Genomic DNA, 18,835 nt, shown 5'->3' with positions numbered 1-18,835 from the left:
TGTAAAATAGAAATAATAAATTTTGATGATGTATTTTAAAATATAAAATTAAGAAACCATTACCCATGCTCGTCCCCTAATGATCGCAATGTAAGACTTGTTTGTTACATTCTATTTATTGAATTCTTGTAATGAGTAACCCTTATCAACGTACCTTTGACACTATTTTTTGTTTTGTTTTGTTTTTCTTATTATTTTAGTGTCTGTTCGTAGAAGTCCACCGCACGCCACCCTTACTGTTTGTTCCATGATCGGTTATCAAAGTACATAGTTATCTCGCCATAAAACATTTTTAGTTCAAAAATAAAATTACCATACATCCTCAACATTTTCCTACTGTAGTTGGTAATTTCTATTCAATCTTAATTTCATGGAGGAAAATTTGAGTTCCGACACGACAAAACTTAAGGCAACAATGCTCGAAACGCGGAAACATATAAACTAGTAGTTTCAAACAAAACAAAGCACCAAAAGCAGAATAGATTACGTAAAAATCTCGTTAGTATCGAAACGAAAGTGTCCGCTAGCATGACATGAACTAGAAAGTATCCACCCACAGTAGGCCCATGATGAAAACATGTCTAACTTTTTTTTTTTGACAAGTAAAAAGATACGTAACACCCATAATGATAACTTTTTTTTTTAAAACCATGTCTAACTTCTAAGTACATACTGCTAAAAGCTCACTACAAAAACATATCAAGCAAGACATCAAGGGTTTCAAAATCATTCATCTTCCTGGCTGCGCAGCCTGGCAAGTTTGTTGGTCACAACCACATCAAGTTGGGCGGCTCTTTCCACAATATCTTTCCTCTTCCTTGTGGAGACATTGTGTGCAATCTCAGCACAATACGTCCTGAAGAAGCATAAAAACACAAAAAATAAGCACAAACTCACAAAAACTGAGCAAGTTGCAGTGAGGGCTGCAGCTTTCATCTACCTGTTGTGCATCATGAGCAGCTCTAGCTCCTTGACATTGTGCACAACAAATTTCTTGAAGCCATTGGGTAGATAATGACGAGTCTTCTTGTCTGAACCATAGCCGACATTGGGCATCAGCGTGCATCCTTTAAACTTTCTTCTCACACGAGAATCAATACCCTTTGGCCTGCGCCAGTTTGTCTGTCAAAGATGCATGCCACCAAAATCATTGATAGAAAGAAGTTTGAATCAAAACCGAATGGAGCTCTACTTTCGTTTTAATAATATCAAAGCTAAAATGTAAACAGGGAAACAGTAACAGGAAGCCAATGAGAAATTTCTCAGGCTCACTGTGTCGCAAGACCTGTAAGTAATTCAATCTATGCCCCTTTAAACGAAATGACCAGCCACAACAATGTATAAAGTCTGGACATCAGATACCATGGGCAAAATAACAATTGCTTTACTTTGGAACAATCAATTTACCAGATTTATAATAAAATAACAATAAACCTTAGGATTATTAATAAATAAAACTGCAATCTCAGCCGAAAGATGGTGATATTTTACATGATCATCACAGATAAGTCAGAAACAATGAACATTTTGCATCATTGATTGCAGAAATACATTTACAGAAACAGAACAAAAACATTTTGAAAAAAATCAATTCAATACTACACAGTTAACAAATATTCCATTGTAGAAATAAATGCATCCATAATATGCAATAGAGCTCAGATGGTAGTGCACGTTGTTATTCATCATAAAACTACAGAAATGATGGTTAGGCATCATCATATCTCGTTGCATAAATTAGACCTTTATTCCAAAGAAGTTTCAAATAAGGATTAATAAACATATGTAAACAGAACAGATAAAAAAAAAAACATACGTAAACAGAGGGATATTATGTAATTTAAATCACCAGCCTGCACCAATGGATGCAATTAAGACTGGGTGTCAAAAGGTTGCATCATATCCCTTGAGCTTTTCAAGGCCCGTGAGAAGGCTTAACTCTAATAATTTTTTTGATAAGTGTGAACTTTTTTAAACGCCAGACTAATAATATATTAAAAACAGTATCATAACATAAACATAAACACAAACACAATGGGGTCGGTGAGTTGAAAACGAATTGACCACACAGCATAAAAATAAAGAATGGAACACTGGTGTCAAAACTCAGCACTGAATCCCAGTGATTCCATTTAAAAAAACAATAGCAGGGAAGAAAAGATAAAAGGTTTGTTGGAGATATAAGAAATAAAAAACGATGAACATTTTGCATCATTGGTTGCAGAAATACATTCACAGAACCAGAACAAAAATATTTAAAAAAAAAATCAATTCAATACTTCACAATTAACAAATATTTGATTGAAGAAACAATGCATCCAAAATATGCAATAGAGATCAGATGGTAGTGCATGTTGTTATTCATCATAAAACTGCAGAAATGATGGTTAGGCATCATCATATCTCGTTGCATAAATTAGACCTTTATTCCAAAGAAGTTTCCAATGAGGATTAACAACATATGTAAACAGAACCGATAAAAAAAATAACAAAAACATATGTAAACAGAGGGATCAGATTATATAATTTAAATCACCAGCCCGCACCAATGGATGCAAGTAAGACTGGGTGTCAAAAGGTAGCATCATATCCCTTGAGCTTTTCAAGGCCTGTGAGAAGGCTTGACTCTAATAATTTTTTTGATAAGCGTGAACTTTAAACGCCAAACTCTAATAATATTTGAAAAACAGTATCATAATATAAACATAAACAGCATGGGGTCCGTGAGTTGAAAACGGATTCACCGCATAGCATAAAAATAAAGCATGGAACACTGGTGTCAAAACTCATCACCGAATCCCGGTGATTCCATTCTAAAAAAAAATAGCAGGGAAGAAAAAAATAAAAGGTTTGTTTGAGATGTAAGGAAAAAAGAGGATACTTGTGCATATAGTGCAGACAAGATAACATTAATTAAAAAAGGGTTACTAGAATCAGATAAAATGTCCATCACCATCCTGCATCATGAGATGCAAGTAAGACTGGGGCGACAAAACTTATCATCATTTTCACCCAATACACCCCTAATCAAATAGTTATACGTACTCAATCTAAAGAAGGAAAAACTCCCCAGGCATAATTTGGACATGACCCATCAAAAACAATAGCAATAAAGAAGGGACTTTGATCTGAGTGTTTCGCACGTACCTTGACAGAGATCTTGCGGTCGCTCTGGGGCCTCTTAAACTTCTTGACCCGCTTCTTCACGATCTTCTTCGTCAGCAACGGCACCGCCATTTTCTCTTACCTTCTGAGACAATTATGAACACGAAAAAATATTTGTTAGCTCGGAATTGAACAAATTGGAATAGATCCGAAACTCCAAACACAAAAATTAAAAAAAATCTTAGACGCTGAAGAACCGAAACAGGTTAATGTAAACAGATGCTGTAATAATATACTAAGAGAGGGTGGGAAAGGGGATTACAGAGAAGCAGGGTTTACTTGGCCGCCGAGCTTACGGCACTGAAGCTTTTCTCCAGTATATATAAGCGACGGGCTAACGGATTAGGGTTTTTGGAGCTGGCGAATTTGGCATCAGATTTTACGGGTCTGTTTGGGAATCAGGATAGCCAGCTCTAGACGTAGTTTGGAGCTTATTCGTGCTTCGTATTTGGGACCGCATAAAGAAGTAGTCCACTTTCCAAATTGAGACCAGACTGGGCCTCAACTTTTTTTTTTTAATTAATTAATTAATTTATTTATAATAGACTGGGCCTGGGCCTCAATTTTTGACAATGAATTTTCTAAAGAATTACTTCTTCTTCTCTAGACAGCGTTTGGATGTTGAGTCGAGTTGAGATGAGTTGAGTTCTTTATCCATAATAATGAATTGATATGGTGAAATGATTTTTATGGGACCCACTTAAGATATGTTTTCATATTAAGATGAATTTAAATTTATTTATGGGAAATTAAAAAAGATCGTGGGTCTCACGTATAAAGATGTGTTAAGTTGAAAAAAATTATAAACCCACGTGTAAGAAAGTTTTGAATTTAGATAAGTTGTAAATCTTGACAAGGAAAGCCAACAACTCTTTTCTTCTATTTTCTTTTTCGATTATATATTTTATAGGTGGGAAAATTAGTATCTTTTCTATTCCTTAAAAAGGAATTTCCACATTTTAAATGAAATGCTATAATTACTCATCTAATTCGTCAACTTAAATTACTTGTATACAGAGTGTTTGGCTTACATCCAGTTAAAAAACATAAAACCATAGCATAATTTACTTTCAATGTTGTGTGTCCAGATTGAGATTAGGAGTTCTAATGTTCTCTTCTTCTTTTTTCCCCATTACCCTGTTTTGGGTTCTAACTTCTTAGTCGAGGACATTACTAATTTGAACATCAATCTTTCAGGAAAATGGTGAACATTTACCCCAAGAATGATGGAAAAGCGACAAGATTTACCACATTTCCTCGCTACCGATATCTAAAACCAAAACATGTTTAACTCAATTGTTTTGCCAAAGATATCAGAGTTTGTATTTGCGTTTGTTAATGGAAGTGATAAAGTTTGTACATGTAATTGATAAGTTACTCTGTGACCTCCATTACACAAACCTTGTCAAAAGAACAGGCATTTAGGGAACCGTAAATTGAAGAGCAAAGCTCATATGAGTTAGGAGATGAGGGGACAACATCAACCCACTCTTTGTCAACCTTCTCAACATGTGAATTTGGCTTTGGTATTGCAAAGAACTGGAGCTTATCAATCCGTCTTGTTAACTTCTCCATAAAGTTGACCGAGAAAATCATGTCAAAACTCTCCTCAAAATCTTCTACATCTCTTGGTATTTGGATCCCAAGATCTGCTCCACGTGTAGTAAGAAACCCAAGGAGAAGCGTGTTCACGCCAAGGTTTCTTTGATTGGTGCTGCATACCTGCAGAAACATAAAGCATCGAGAAATAAATTGATGGAACGAACATGTGGTTAAGGGAAGGGAAGACTAAGAATGTAGCCTAATGTAGACATGTGCGTTCACACCACGTTGACGAAACATTGTATGGTATGCATCTCCACCACGAATTCAGATTAGTGAATTGAAATCCCCACGGCACAAAGTTCCACATTAATTTCCGGTTCACAATGCCAGAGTCACCAGCCAACATGACCAAAGTTATAGATTTGACAAGGAAAAAGCCAACTATTTCATCAGAATGACAAGATTGTTTTCTCAACTGTTCAAATATTTCCTAATTAGATGAACAATAATGTGCACAGCAGTTTCAAACAACCACATGGGTTTATCGTGGATCACACTCATGCCTATGTCATTATAAAGCGAGACATAATTTCAAATGGTGCATATTCTTCTCAAGAATCATTTCTTTTAACATTAGTGACCTATAAAGCCCTACACTTCACTGCAACTCAAAAGCAAAGTTAGAGGCATATGTGACTTTTTAAATCTAAATTATTTCTACATATGTTTCAGCAACCGAAGGGGAAAGGACAGGAAAGAAAAAAGGTTACTCCACAAAAAGCAACAGGTAGAAACTACGTGTCACTCTATGATAACTACCCTCTTCAGCTCTCAAATGAAGGTGGGAATTAGTCTTAGAGCCCCTCAAGCACAATCCCCTAGAGACCTTAACAACAGACTAGGCTTGGACCTTCACCACTTTCAGATTGATCACAACTTAAATTCTGAACAATATAACAAATGTCTGACCTCGATGTATTCAACACCAATTTTGCTAAGATTATCTGGAATGTTGTGTGATGAAAGCAAGCTAATAACACCACCAGAACCAACAGGTGATTGGAGTATTTCCCATGGAGATTTCATCAATATCTTACGCCTGTTCTGTTCTTCCAGTGAACTGCTAACAATTGGTAGCTTCTCTTCTTCCAGATACCAGACCTATGAGGAGGATTAAAATATATGAGAGAAAAGTAAGCAGTACAAAGATAATGATGGGAACTGCTGATATCCTGCCAGTACAAAAATGATACTTCTGCAATTGAGTTCATTCCTAACCAGTACATCTCAAATTATAATGAAGAGGTATTCTTAATGTAATGGTAAATGCTGACCTTTTGGGGTTCAAAGCCAAAATAATCATTATCTGAGAACAGCCTTCTTAAAGATTCAATTCCGCGGGCTGAGGAAATAAAAATCACAGGCACAAATGCACGTTCTTCTGTCTGCAAAGGACACCAATCATCAGTGCCAGGAATCGGCTTTATTTGCAGATTAGCCCATTTAAAATAGCTTTTGCCACCCATCACCACCCCCCCCCCCCCCCCCCCCCAAAAAATAAAAAATAAAAAAATACTAACAGCCTTCCAATTATTTAATCGATATGGTGAAAATTGCACCTCTTATTCAGAAGCATAAGGTTAAAATTTTAAACTGGAGAATGAAAGCAAACCATCTACACATCGTAACACAAGTCTCACATTACATGCAATAAAGAACAAAACAGATAGGACCTAAAGTGATCATGAATTGGTAGCAAACTCTATAATGAGAAGTATCACATGCAAGGATTATAAGTTTGGAGGGGCCACATACTTTGAGGTCTAGAATAAATAGTTGAACTGAAAATTCTTAGGAACACATTTAACCAATTGATAAAAAAAACCAAGTAAAAAGTAAGAAAAATAAATAAATTTTTAACTTGCTTTCTTCCATGAATACCAGTAATTTTATATCTAAGCTTTTCATATGTTGCAAATTAGAGAAGATGTTGAATTATGGAAACGATCTATACAAGAATTATAAAAAAGTTTTTGTATATATGTAAACCATAAACTAAGTTTTGTATTTTACTGAATAATTTATAGCAGTAGCATCATATATTTAAAAGTTTTTTAAGTGGCACAATTCTATACTACATAGCCAGCTATCTAATGAATGTGGGGTTTTTTGTTAAATATGTTTCACCCAGATAATTACAAACTTTAAAAGAGAAATAATCTAAAGTGAATATTATATTCTAATTTAATTTCTTGAAATAAAACAGGAAAAAAATGTAGTTACCACCAAATTTAAAATGAGACCAAATTGTAATTTGATGATACATAAGAAAGATCTATTAAAAAATTATTGACAATTTGCAAGGCACCCCTTTAAAACTGGCCATTTAAGAGCATTGGCCAGTGCCAATTATGAATTGTGGACGAGAACAAAAAATAAAAGTATCAAAAACTAAGGGAGATATACAAATTAGACAAGATTATAATATATATGCATTTTTTTTATTAATTTTCTATTCACAAAAAAAAAAATGTATTTTTTGGTCCAAGCCTTTTGTGTGGGGGGGGAAGGGCCCCCCCTTGGCCTCATCCCTGATCACATGAATCATAGATTTTTCATTAAAGACCACATTAATTATAGATTATTCAATTTGCAAAATTTGATTAAGAATAACTCTAACAAGTGAAATCTAAAATGAGTATCACCTCTACAAATCTCTGGTCATCACAAAGAAATTTCTGGAGAAGGGAACATGGTGAAGTCTCGTTGCTTTGAGAGTCAACAAGATCATGGTCACTGCCGCATGCTTGCTCCTCACTTTCATTCACAACTAAAACAATGGCCAATTTCCCTTTAGACATGAGATGGAGGCCCCTTTCTTGAAAAGCCCAATTCACACCCAGCTTCTCTTTACTTGCAGAAGAAGTGAGGCACTCCTCTGATATTTTCAGAGTACGTGTTTTCTCGGTTTCTGAGGATCTGACCAACTCCGCTACATTCCATCTGGTTCAAAAAGCCAGGTAAAAGTAATAGGTTCAACACTACTGGCGAAGTCAGACAAAGGACACTCCTGGTCCCACAAATTGTAATGAACAAGCAGAAATATATACAATTTTCAAATAAGAATACATAAACAACAGAATCAACCACGTGTACAAAACAGAGGATGAATGTAATGCCCCAAGGGAAAGGCCCAAGCCACATCTAGGTCATACACCAAAAGGAATAGTCAATGCAAAGCCACATCTAGGTCATACTCCAAAAGGACTAGTCAATGATACCATTGGAGGCCCATTGGATTCATTATAAAGAGCAGGAACTTCTCCCTCCCAATCAATGTGGGATCACCACCTACACTCATCACTCAATATGGGGTACAACAATGAACTAGCAGAAATATGTACAATTTTCAAATAAGAATACATAAACGACAGAATCAACCATTACAAAAGAGAGTATGAATGTGCATTACCCAAAGGGATGGTCTAAGCTATATCTAGGCCATGCTCCAAAAGGACTAGTCAATGGTACAACTTGAGCCCCATTGGAATCATTATAACGAGCAATAACTACTCCCTCCCAAATAATGTGGGATCCTATACACCACCTAGATTCATCACTCAGTATGGCGTATCAAAATGAGCTAGCATAAACATGTATTATTTTCAAATAAGAAAACATAAATGACAGAATCAACCATGTGTACGAAAGAGAGGGTAGACTAGCAGAAATATGTATACTTCTCAAATAAGAATACAGAAACGACATAATCAATCATGTATACAAAAGAGAGGATGAACTAGCAGATATATGTGATATTTTCAAGTAAGATACAGAAACAACTAAATCAACCATGTGTACAAGAAAGGATAACTGGCTCTATTCAATCAAAAGCATCACATTGGTAACAGATTATCAACCAGACCCATAAAAACATTACCCAGTTTGAGAACGATTACTATGATGTCAGTGCCTCATACAATAACCTAATTCCTATAAATTCCCAAAATGTATCAAATTTGAAAGATAAAATTCTATGTTCTTCAAAAATCCTAAAAAAATCTAATGATCTAGTAACAAATTGTAGTTAGTTCCTATTAACTTCACCTCTTGGAGGGTATCTCAATATTTTTCAATGCATATTGAAGCAACTTGGAATTCACACCAACAATTTGATCAGCAAGCAACCTCCCTTGGGCTTTCTCCCCAAATCTAAAGCCATGAAATACATGTTGTTGCTCCATTTCACATAGTTTCTTTTTTGCTGCTATGAGGCGCTTTTGGAACTTTTTCCTCTCCTTCCATTCCTGAATTGCATCAGAACATGAGTATCCTTAACTCTAAGAACACAATATGTGCAAATATGAGGAAAAAAAAAAATATATATATATATATATATTAATTATCAAAAAAAAATATATATATATAATAGTCTAAATTAAATAGCAATATAGATACCTCCATTGTAAAAATTCTAGAAGGCAAATGTATAGTTCCCATTTTTTTATGAGATTTTTATTAATGAGTATCAACTAACTACTTTAATTAACAAGTAGTATTGTAAAAATGAGTATGCCTCACAAGCTGCCGCCTTTCTTTCTTCGACCTCTCATCAAAGCGCAAATTTAATTCAAGGAGTCCCTTAGGAGGCGTAATCTGGATTTCTCTTCTATTCATATCAACATGTGGAACAATTGCTTCAACAAATGGTACCCACACAAGGTGATCAGAAACCACCGTTTCTGTTGGCCTTGGCTTTCCGGTTTTATCCAGTATATTTAATGACGAATCAAGCTTGACATGTAAAAGATCACTTGCCCCATAGTTGTAAACATTAGCAACAGTTCCCACAAATTCACCAGTTTCCTGAAAGGAGAAGTATAATGGATGCTTGAAAAAATCAATAGCTTCCCAAAAGATATGACCAAAAAAAGGTAAGATTCACCAACATACAAGAGAAAAAAAGGGAACTGAAGCATAGAAGACTAAACAATATAGAAAAAAATAGAACCACCAGACTACAAACAAAGTTCTTGACCCAGAGGAATCTATCATTATATCATCATAATAATCACAAACCTTAAGGATAACTCTGACACCAACAAGATCACGAGTATAATATTCGCCTTCATCCAACTCCGGCCTATCATGTTCCCTCACCAGTAAAGTTGACCCAACAAGCTGCTTAGCCTGAACACATTCCAATTGTTTTTTAAAAAGAAGAAAGGAACAATAGGTGTGCTTTTTATATGATAAAACATGTGATTACTACCGAACAAACATTCTAATTTTCCGCCAGAAACGGAAGAGCTAGCTATGTTATCATGGCTCACCTTTCTGATGGTATGGCTCAACTAAAGAACAATACAAAAGTTAATGATTGAAAAGAATTCAGTAATTCTGAGAATTCACTAATAATTGAAGTAGCTTTTTCTTTTTCCTTTTTCTCTTTTCACAATTACCCGTCATAGATTTATCATTCCTCAAAGCAAACAAGTTGGTTGATGAAGAAATGCATAAAGGGAAGACTACAAAGAAAACTCAACCATCTAGCATGTTCTGGGAAGAATGCTCAAACTTGTATTCCTTCTCCTTCCCAAACAGACGACAAAATTTCATCAAGAGACATCCATGAAAAAGACACAAGCAACATTTAAAAAGGTCTTCCAGATAATTTTTATACATACTCAATAAAAAAAAAAAGAAGCAGATGCACTGAGAGAGTAATCTGAAGGATAAATTAAGACACAAGTAACATTTAAAAAAAGATACTATGGTAAAGCTCACTTGATCAACTGTGTCAATCCCACTGAATCTAAGTATCCAACTCTTCTGACCAGGGTGTCCTCTTCCCTCTACCAGTTCCACTTCTTGAACTGTTTCTCGGCCCAAAATTTGTTGCTTCAACCATCTTATACCAGGCTAAGATTAAAACAATAATTAGTCCCTACATAGTAAAGAGTCCTCAACGAATGGTGTTAACATCAAAAAGTTTCTGAAGCATTTTAAAAAGTATTGTTTGTTTTACCTCAGAAAATCGCAATTCTGGAAAATCAGTGCTTGTTTTTACACGAATCTCTCCTTGAAGCCCATGAACGCTGGATATGTATCCAATCTCAACAAATCCTGATCCAGTCTTAGAAGTTTCAACTGCCTCTTGAGTAGCTGAAGGGGCAAACAGAAAATAAAAAAGAACCCGTTATACGATGAATATCAAAACACATCAGGGAATTATAATGTTGATCAAACAAGTTTTTAGCATTTCAAGCCTATTTTTTTTTATCTGATAGGTAATCAATTATTCTTCTTCATAAGAAGAGAAGGCATAGCCCAAGTACAGCATTTCAAGCCTAATTGCACATAATAACGTGATCGCCTCTTGAGTAGCTGAAAGGGCAAACAGAAAATAAAAAAGAATCCATTATACAATGAATATCAAATACATGGAAATTATAATGTTGATCAAACAAGTTTTTAGCATTTCAAGCCTACTTCTTTATCTGATAGGTAATCAATAAGTCTTCTTCATAAGAAGAGAAGGCATGGCCCAAGTACATCATTTCAAGCCTAATTGCACATAATAACATGATCGCGCTAAAATTACATTAGAAAAAAATGGCTCAATGATATTTTTAAAAAGGTTACATATGCAAGATGACCACATTATACATCAAATTTACTCATTTGAACAATCCCTTGAGAGTCGAGATGCTCAAGTGAAGCACACCGAATTCACAAAATCAACACATACAAAATTGGGTAGAACTATTCTTCTCTGCCGTCTACACAGTCATGCAATTAGCAAAAATCATAAAAAAAATTTAAATTTAATAATTCTAGAAATCCATGACATGGATAACAGTACATAAAACATATGTTTTGAATTTGACAGAATCGTGAACAATCCGGGGACAAACTACTTGTTCAACTAAACTCAAGCCAGAGCCAATGCACAAAAAATTATGCGTGCCATCATATACAAAACTATTTAGTCCAAAAAAAATACAGTAAAAAAATGGGTACGGAATTAGTATAAAACTTCGACAATTTTCTAATTAAGCTCACTATTCACCAATCTCCCGAGTTTCCAGGCAACAAAAACGAGACAAAGACAAAAACCCACCGCACAAAAGACAACAACAAAACAAAAAGAAAAGACAAATTGTTCAAAAGAATTTGAATTTACCGGTGCTATGAAGAGTAGGGAGAGCAAGTCTCAAATTTTGCAGACGGTTCAAGGGAAATCGAAACGAGTAGGAAGCTGTAGACGTTGTGGTGGTTCGGTTACGAATTGGTGCTCCGATTAGATGACGGCTCGGAAGAGTGGTGGGAAACGAAGGAAGTGAGTTTGATGCACAGAGAGGTGCAGCTCTCTGCATCATTTTGCTTGGCTCACTGATATTCAGTGGTCATCACGAGGGAAGGGTAGCGGCTATATTTGTTGGAAAACTCTACTCAGCCCCCGGTTTTCCAAACGCACTCCACACTCCTGACGTGGCCGAACCCGGTCCGAGCCACATCACGGGTTAGTGAAATTGAAACCCTCGCTGCTTCATTCTCCCGCTTCTCCCTCAGATCTCTGCTCCTCCCTCAGACCTCTCACTCGAAGCTTCATTCTCCTTCTTCGGCACGGCATTTTGTCCCCAAAGGCCAAAAGGACTTACTGCAACATAACCCTTCCTCTTGCGTCCTTCGCTGCTCTCTCTTGCTCACACATATCGACGTTTCGACGGTACGAGCCTTTGAAACCCTATTTCTACGTTCCCTCTTTTCTCTCTCTATCTCTTTCAATCTCGTCGGCAGTGTAAGGCTTTATATTGGTATTCCTACTAGGGTTCGCGGATTGCTGCTTAATCTACTAGGTTTAATTCAAAGTTTACTTTTTCCGATTCATCAGAATAAAACAAATCTTATCCAATCTGAAAGCAGAAGTGGTTTCAAATTCCGGAGTCCGTTGTCGATAAGTTCTTAAGGTTGATTTACTAAAATTTTCAATTTTCCAATTACGTATCAACCTTTGCTGTATAATAATAGTTTGCAAAGATGGAATAATGGGCCTTTGGGTACCTGGTTATTGACGGACGCATTGCATTCTTTGTTTGATCTGGTTTCTTTTTCTATTTCAGTTTCGGAACGGAAACATCAAAGGAAAGGACAAGGGCATGAATTCATGAGGCAAAGGAATGGAAAATTGAGTATTTATTTTCTTACAAATTTAGGACATTGAGTATTTATTCGTGCTGCAGCTTTTTTTTTTTTTTTTTTTTATCATCACTGGCGAGGAATTAGTTTCTTCTTTGGAAATTGAATGAATTATTAAACAATAATTGAGGTAGTAATTTGCTTGAATTTTGAGTACATGGATGCTTGCTTATTCTTTTTCCTTGCACTAGTGTTCTTACCTTGGTGTTTTTTCCTCCTGTATATCTTGAGTGACCATTCTCTAATATTGGTGATGTAGACTTCATTAGAGTAGAGTGATTTCTTCTTTACTTCTTCTAAAATGCCTTATTATATAAATAATATGTTTTCCTTCTTTACTGTAAAATTCTACTGGAATTGATGTCACTTTTGTCTCTATAGGATCCTCTGTCTTTGGTCAGAAGGCTTCTTTTGGAGGGTTTGGATCCACTTCTACTCCAGCAAGTCCCTTTGGAAGCACAAATCAACAATCACAACCAGCATTTGGGAGTAGCATATTTGGTTCCTCCTCACCATTTGGTGCAACAAGTCAGTCTGCGTTTAGTGCAAGTAGCGCCCCTGCTTTTGGTGCTACAAGCACTCCTGCATTTGGTGCTATGAGCGCCCCTGCCTTTGGTGCTACAAGCACGCCTGCTTTTGGTGCTATGATTACCCCAGCCTTTGGTACAAAGAGAAACAAAATGTCAATTCTTCATTTGGATAGATATACTTCAATCAGTAGTATTTGAGAAAATCTTGACAAAGAGAATGAAGTTCGGAAGAGGGAAGATGTTGTATTGTTGCATGAGTATGAAACTCAAAAAGAAAAGGACAAATTAATAGAGACAGAATATGCTTCACAAGCAAGAGGTCGAACTTCGAAGAATGATAATAGATAATAGGATTGTACGTATATTGTTGTGTCTATATTGGGTTGTATCTCTTGTAATAGTTTTTGGTTGGTTTTGAATGTAGATGTATCATGTTAGTTTTAAATGTAAATAGAATGATCGGATCCTAACATGTATAATATATTATCTATGAATTATATTATGACAACTTATTATGGATATTAGGTTCACTTTTCTGCATGTGTAGTTGGCATCTTACATTTTGAATCATAATACTTTGCTATTAGGTCTCCATCCGTGAAATATCTTCACATACAGTTGATGAATCATCACATACGTCAAGTGCGTTCCCATTATCAACTTTTCTTTCTTCAATTTTTATTTTTTTAATCTTTTTCCTTTTACATTTTTTAAAATTAAGTGGTCTAGCTTTAGAAGCCAGCATCACTAACTCGCCCAAATTCATTTGGGATTCTATGAAACCAAATTGAAGCATCATACATCCAGTCAATCTGAATCATATTGGTATTTAAATGCTCTAACTAATAGACTATAATAATGTAGTTAAAAATAGTGAAAATATAAGCCATATTACACATTATCTAAATGCTTATTGAACCCATGCCATCACCCTCCAGGCCATACATCCAGACCATTTGTTAGAAAGTCCCCAACACACAGGACATAATCAATGGGTGACTTCATGCCTTTAACCTGTAATATCATAGACATGGAACATTCATGAAAGAACCTGCCTTATATATTTTCATTTGCGAGCAATACAACCTTAATTAAAGCACTACAAAAAAACTCTCAAAGTATTATCCACTTCATATACAAATTTATTTACAAATTTCTCAATTGGATTGTATCTATGGTTACTTCAAAATTCATCAGTTATACAAATTCTTTACCACCAATCAAAATAAATCAAGTGGTTATACATTCCTGTCAACTTCTAATACATAACAATCTCGCTAATGCCCACTTTGTATGCTCTACCATAAGCTCCAACATCGACATCCAAAAGTTAAGACACATTCCAGAGAGTTGATCGGGATCAAAAAGCACCCATTTGCTTCTGCATGATGATCAAGAAGATAGTAAATGCAAATAGAAACACGTTTCAATTCCTACACATATATAATAAAATTTCATAGATATTTAGACTTTCACAAATATAAAAAGCACAGTGGATGAGAACGCAAGCTTCTAAATCCCAAAAAATAAAAGATCTGTTTCATTGGCATGTTATATTTGACTTTATATGGGTCCGACTCCGAGATAAAATTCTCTACTCTCCACAATTCAACAACATGTAAATGAATTCACAAAGCTATCTTACTTCAAATTTCAATGCAAGACACATATCAATAAGAACTAGGTTAGTGATCTCTAGAGAGCAGGGAATCTTGATTTCAATGGAAACAGAAGGGGCCTTCATTTAAAACAAGACGCAGCAACAATCATCATGTGATAAAGGTTGTGATCAATGATGCAAAAGGCTACAACTGCTCAAAAATATAAGAAAATACCATGCAATGATGCAAAAGGCTAGACCTGTTCAAAAAAAAAAAAATATCCAAATCTCATGATTTCCTTTCTCATTTATCAATGAGGCCAACGTGTATCATACTTTTATAAGCATTTATATATATATATATATATATATATAATAATATATGCATCATACAAAAGGCCCAACCATGAGAATAAATTAGACTGCTTCCACTAGTAATGTACTCAATATTTAAATTCTTTGCTTCAAATGCATTAAGTAAAACATTGTGATGATCAGTTAGAAGCTTAAAATATTCCTACCTCAAACTAATTAAAAGCAACGCATATATTTCTTTACCATTGATCAATCACACAAGCACAAATTAATGCCCCTAACGTTGCAAGCTTGCAGGTGCAGGGATGTCAAATATAGCATTTTTATTTTTTACTTGCAACAAGCTCAACAAGCTCAATACAATACCAGCTGCCTTTAGGGAAAAGAAAAAGCACTTATTTGAATGCTGGGACAAACTCGTTACTCCAGGAAAAAAAGAGGTGAAAAAAAAATTATCTCTGTTAATTTGTTGCCAAAGACACCAAGGCTTCCAGTTTTAGGAGTTCTTTCCTTAAGCTTTCGTATACGGATATGGCTTGCCTCCAGTTACATTTTTAAAAATCAGGATATGTAACTTCAGTCAAATTCAAACGCCAACAATGAATGTAACTTCAACCTTTGTGTTGATCAGTCAAAAGTTTTAGCTTTTGTGTAATAGTAATTAATGTAAAAGCAGTCAAATATTTCTTTTTTTCCCAAAATTTCCGACTCTTACGTCCTACGTCCATCTCTCCCAGTGTTTCTTTTTCTCATAAACTTGGTTTCTACGCGCCACGACGACAACACCTAAAACAGTAACAAGAAGAAGCAGCGTAGCTACCAGTGGGAAGGAAGGATTATATCCAACCAAAAAGTTGAGACTTGCTGGGTTATCAAATCAAAAGCAACCAACTTTAATATTCTCAAGCAACAATACTGTAAATTGCAGACCCATCAACGAAAAAAATACAGAAATGACATTCAGCTAATGGAGAGCTGAAACCATAACAGAAAATTAAAAACCCTAGCCCTTACTTTCTTACCCTTGCAATACGACAGCCGGTGGGTCTGGGAAGCTAGGATACCACCGGAGGATTGTGCAGCGAAAATAACTGGGGAAGTTTTTTTGGTCGTACGGACATAAACGCGCCAAGACAGGAAGCGAACCCAGCCGGAGTTATGAAGCCAAACGGGCCGGAGTGATGAAGTCAAACGGTCCGAACTAATGCACCCACACGGGCCGGAGAGAAGGTCAGGCCGGTGAAGGAAACCAGACAAATTCGTGGAGCAGAGCACGCGGGGAAGCTTTCTTGCGTCAGAACTCAGAAGTGAAGAAGAACGCGGGCGGGGGGGGGGAATTGAAATGATGCAGAGGACCAAACGCCGACGTTTTAAAAAAAAAAAAAAAAGCCACGTTGGCTGGAGTGAGGGGGTTGCGTGAATAGTAAGTGGTTGTGTAGTATAACTCATATTTGTTTCTAATTTCTAAAGAAAAAAATATATATTTTTTCTATTTATCAGATTGATATCCGGAGATTTAAAAAAATAATAATTTTTTAAATTTTAGATGGACAGAAAAAATATTTATCCAAAATATTTCTATTATTACCGGTGAAATATATATATATATGTATATATATATATATGTATATATATATATATCTATTGGATTCCTTTATCTACGAAAATGTCTTACGAAATGAAGTTTAAAAATTGCATATTTAGATTTATTTTACTATAAATAAATGAAAACTGTCATAATCACAAGAAAATCTAATAAAAATAAACTAACAAATTAATAATATTTTGTATGATATGTTATATCTATCTTATAATAAAAATAATTTTATAATTTAACGTATTACATCAAATTACGATAATTTATAGATTTATTTTTATGTAATTTTTTTATAACTAAAATATTTTTTAAAATAAATTTTAAAATTTAAATGTATCATATTAAGTTACGTCAAGTTTATAATTTAATTTTTTTTAAATCTCATTATTGACCAAATATTTCCCAATTTGATATTAATATTCACGTTGCCCAAGTACGATACAAATACTATAATTGATGAATTGTCAAGATTACTCTTTGGGAAATTAGCTATTTTCTAAGTTAATAATAAATATTTTATAAGAAATTTTTTATTCAACATCTTCTCTTAATAGTCGTCTCTTTCTTCGCATCAGATGATTTCATCATTAGTAATAAATAAAAATAATTTTTTAATCATTTAATGTGTCATTAAATGAGGATAATAAAAATAATAAACAATAACACTGCTTAGTTGATAATAATATTTCAACTCAAGAAGAGGGTCTGCTGAGAATTTGAGATTGGCTGTATATCATCGATGCAATTTGGTAATAAAATCAGAGGCAAATTGCATATACTTTAAATAAAAATTATATTCTTTGTTTTAGATTTTATCATTTTATATATACTAATTGCCTCTATCTTAAATCACTTGGACCTCTACTTCCACGTTATCTCCTTTCTTTCCAACCATTGTTGTACCACATCTAGAGCATTTTTGTGTTCTTTAATCCTTAAGTAGAGAGGGTCATTGTTTTGCAATTTCGGAAGTTGTGTTCTTGAGTTATGTATATTTTTCCTGATTTTTCCAAAACTGCTCATGTTCCATACTTCTAATTTCTCATTATATCTTTGAATTTTCCCATCAAAATGCTTAAATCTTTGTTTCCTGAAATCCTCTGTCAGGACTCATTGATGACTCTTTTACAACCTATTGACTCCACCTACATGGCCCCGAATCTAAAAAGTCTTATACCTCTTCCTTGATAACTATCACCATGCAGACTCAAAGCCCTTCGGCTCAAAGAAGAAGACCTAAACACAAGGCCTTTTCACAATAAAGCTTCTCAAAGAAAAATGAAAATCTTGATAAAAGGGATAAGAGATGGAGAAGGAAATTGCAAAGCAGAGAAGTAGAGGAAGATAGAGACAATGTGATCTTGGATTTTTTCAGAAAGCTCTTCACTGCTTTAGATCAAATAGGGAACATGAATTTCTTTAAGGGCCTCACTGGAAGAATTACTGCAAATATGAATGAGACTCTTACGCATGTGTTCATAGGAGAAGAAGTCTATGTAGCATTGCAACAAATAAACCCTACAAAATCAACTGGACCTGATGAGATGGCGGCATGGTGCCAATTTTCTTCCAAAAATATTGGGACATTATTGGCAAAGATATAACCTTAACAATGTTGAATGCTTTAAACAATGGTAAGTTCTCAAATGCCATTAATCATACTTTTATTACTTTGATTCCCAAGAAGAAAAAGTTTGAGTTAGTTGTTGATTATAGACCCATAAGTCTCTATAATGTTATCTATAGGTTGCTTTCCAAGGTTCTAGCAAATAGACTTAAAGTTATTAGTTATCCTCCCTAAAGTTATTTCTTATTCACCAAGTACTTGTTTTCCCAGAAGACTCATCATTGATAATATTCTTATAGCTTATGAGTTAATAT

At 34.8% G+C, this 18,835-nt stretch overlaps 3 protein-coding genes and 5 non-coding genes across 10 annotated transcripts; 1 reads left to right on the top strand and 7 right to left on the bottom strand.

Annotated features, from left to right (window-relative positions):
* Positions 1–462: 462 nt before the first annotated feature.
* LOC122279858 (60S ribosomal protein L32-1-like) lies at positions 463–3,579 on the bottom strand. Of its 2 annotated transcripts, XM_043090738.1 has the most exons (4): positions 3,428–3,579; positions 3,148–3,250; positions 941–1,122; positions 463–856 (listed from the first exon to the last, which is right to left on the bottom strand). In XM_043090738.1, exons 2-4 carry the CDS (start codon positions 3,235–3,237, stop codon positions 727–729), a joined length of 402 nt encoding a protein of 133 aa, XP_042946672.1. In that variant the 5' UTR covers positions 3,238–3,250; positions 3,428–3,579; the 3' UTR covers positions 463–726. The 2 variants fall into 2 exon arrangements, with proteins under 2 accessions (XP_042946672.1, XP_042946673.1); XM_043090739.1 differs by lacking the exon at positions 3,428–3,579 and having other exon boundaries at positions 3,148–3,259.
* LOC122280243 lies at positions 1,459–1,544 on the bottom strand. The gene has a single exon (XR_006229828.1). It is a non-coding gene; the product is annotated as a small nucleolar RNA Z196/R39/R59 family (small nucleolar RNA).
* On the bottom strand, positions 1,653–1,729 carry LOC122280242. The gene has a single exon (XR_006229827.1). It is a non-coding gene; the product is annotated as a small nucleolar RNA Z195/SNORD33/SNORD32 family (small nucleolar RNA).
* On the bottom strand, positions 2,332–2,408 carry LOC122280240. The gene has a single exon (XR_006229825.1). It is a non-coding gene; the product is annotated as a small nucleolar RNA Z195/SNORD33/SNORD32 family (small nucleolar RNA).
* LOC122280262 lies at positions 2,511–2,592 on the bottom strand. Its single transcript, XR_006229843.1, has one exon. It is a non-coding gene; the product is annotated as a small nucleolar RNA U31b (small nucleolar RNA).
* On the bottom strand, positions 2,931–3,010 carry LOC122280259. Its single transcript, XR_006229841.1, has one exon. It is a non-coding gene; the product is annotated as a small nucleolar RNA U31b (small nucleolar RNA).
* An 857-nt stretch (positions 3,580–4,436) lies between the features above and the next one.
* LOC122279328 lies at positions 4,437–12,092 on the bottom strand. Its single transcript, XM_043089901.1, has 10 exons — positions 11,897–12,092; positions 10,739–10,875; positions 10,498–10,632; positions 9,790–9,900; positions 9,292–9,576; positions 8,818–9,017; positions 7,416–7,713; positions 6,045–6,155; positions 5,680–5,871; positions 4,437–4,887 (listed from the first exon to the last, which is right to left on the bottom strand). Exons 1-10 carry the CDS (start codon positions 12,090–12,092, stop codon positions 4,540–4,542), a joined length of 2,013 nt encoding a protein of 670 aa, XP_042945835.1. The 3' UTR covers positions 4,437–4,539.
* Positions 12,093–12,301: 209 nt separating this feature from the next.
* Positions 12,302–13,982, top strand: LOC122279329 (nuclear pore complex protein NUP98A-like). 2 transcript variants are annotated; one of them, XM_043089902.1, is made up of 3 exons: positions 12,302–12,442; positions 12,837–12,905; positions 13,294–13,982. In XM_043089902.1, the coding sequence occupies exons 2-3, from the start codon at positions 12,881–12,883 to the stop codon at positions 13,638–13,640; spliced, it is 372 nt and encodes a 123-aa protein (XP_042945836.1). In that variant the 5' UTR covers positions 12,302–12,442; positions 12,837–12,880; the 3' UTR covers positions 13,641–13,982. The 2 variants fall into 2 exon arrangements, 1 of the variants encoding a protein (XP_042945836.1); XR_006229562.1 differs by adding an exon at positions 12,608–12,683 and having other exon boundaries at positions 12,304–12,442; positions 12,837–13,982.
* The last annotated feature ends 4,853 nt before the right edge of the window (positions 13,983–18,835 follow it).

Source organism: Carya illinoinensis, chromosome 10 (assembly GCF_018687715.1).
Source record: "Carya illinoinensis cultivar Pawnee chromosome 10, C.illinoinensisPawnee_v1, whole genome shotgun sequence".
Taxonomy (NCBI): domain Eukaryota; kingdom Viridiplantae; phylum Streptophyta; class Magnoliopsida; order Fagales; family Juglandaceae; genus Carya; species Carya illinoinensis.
The sequence above is the reverse complement of the archived record's forward strand: the minus strand, read 5'-3'. Positions and strand labels throughout refer to the sequence as shown.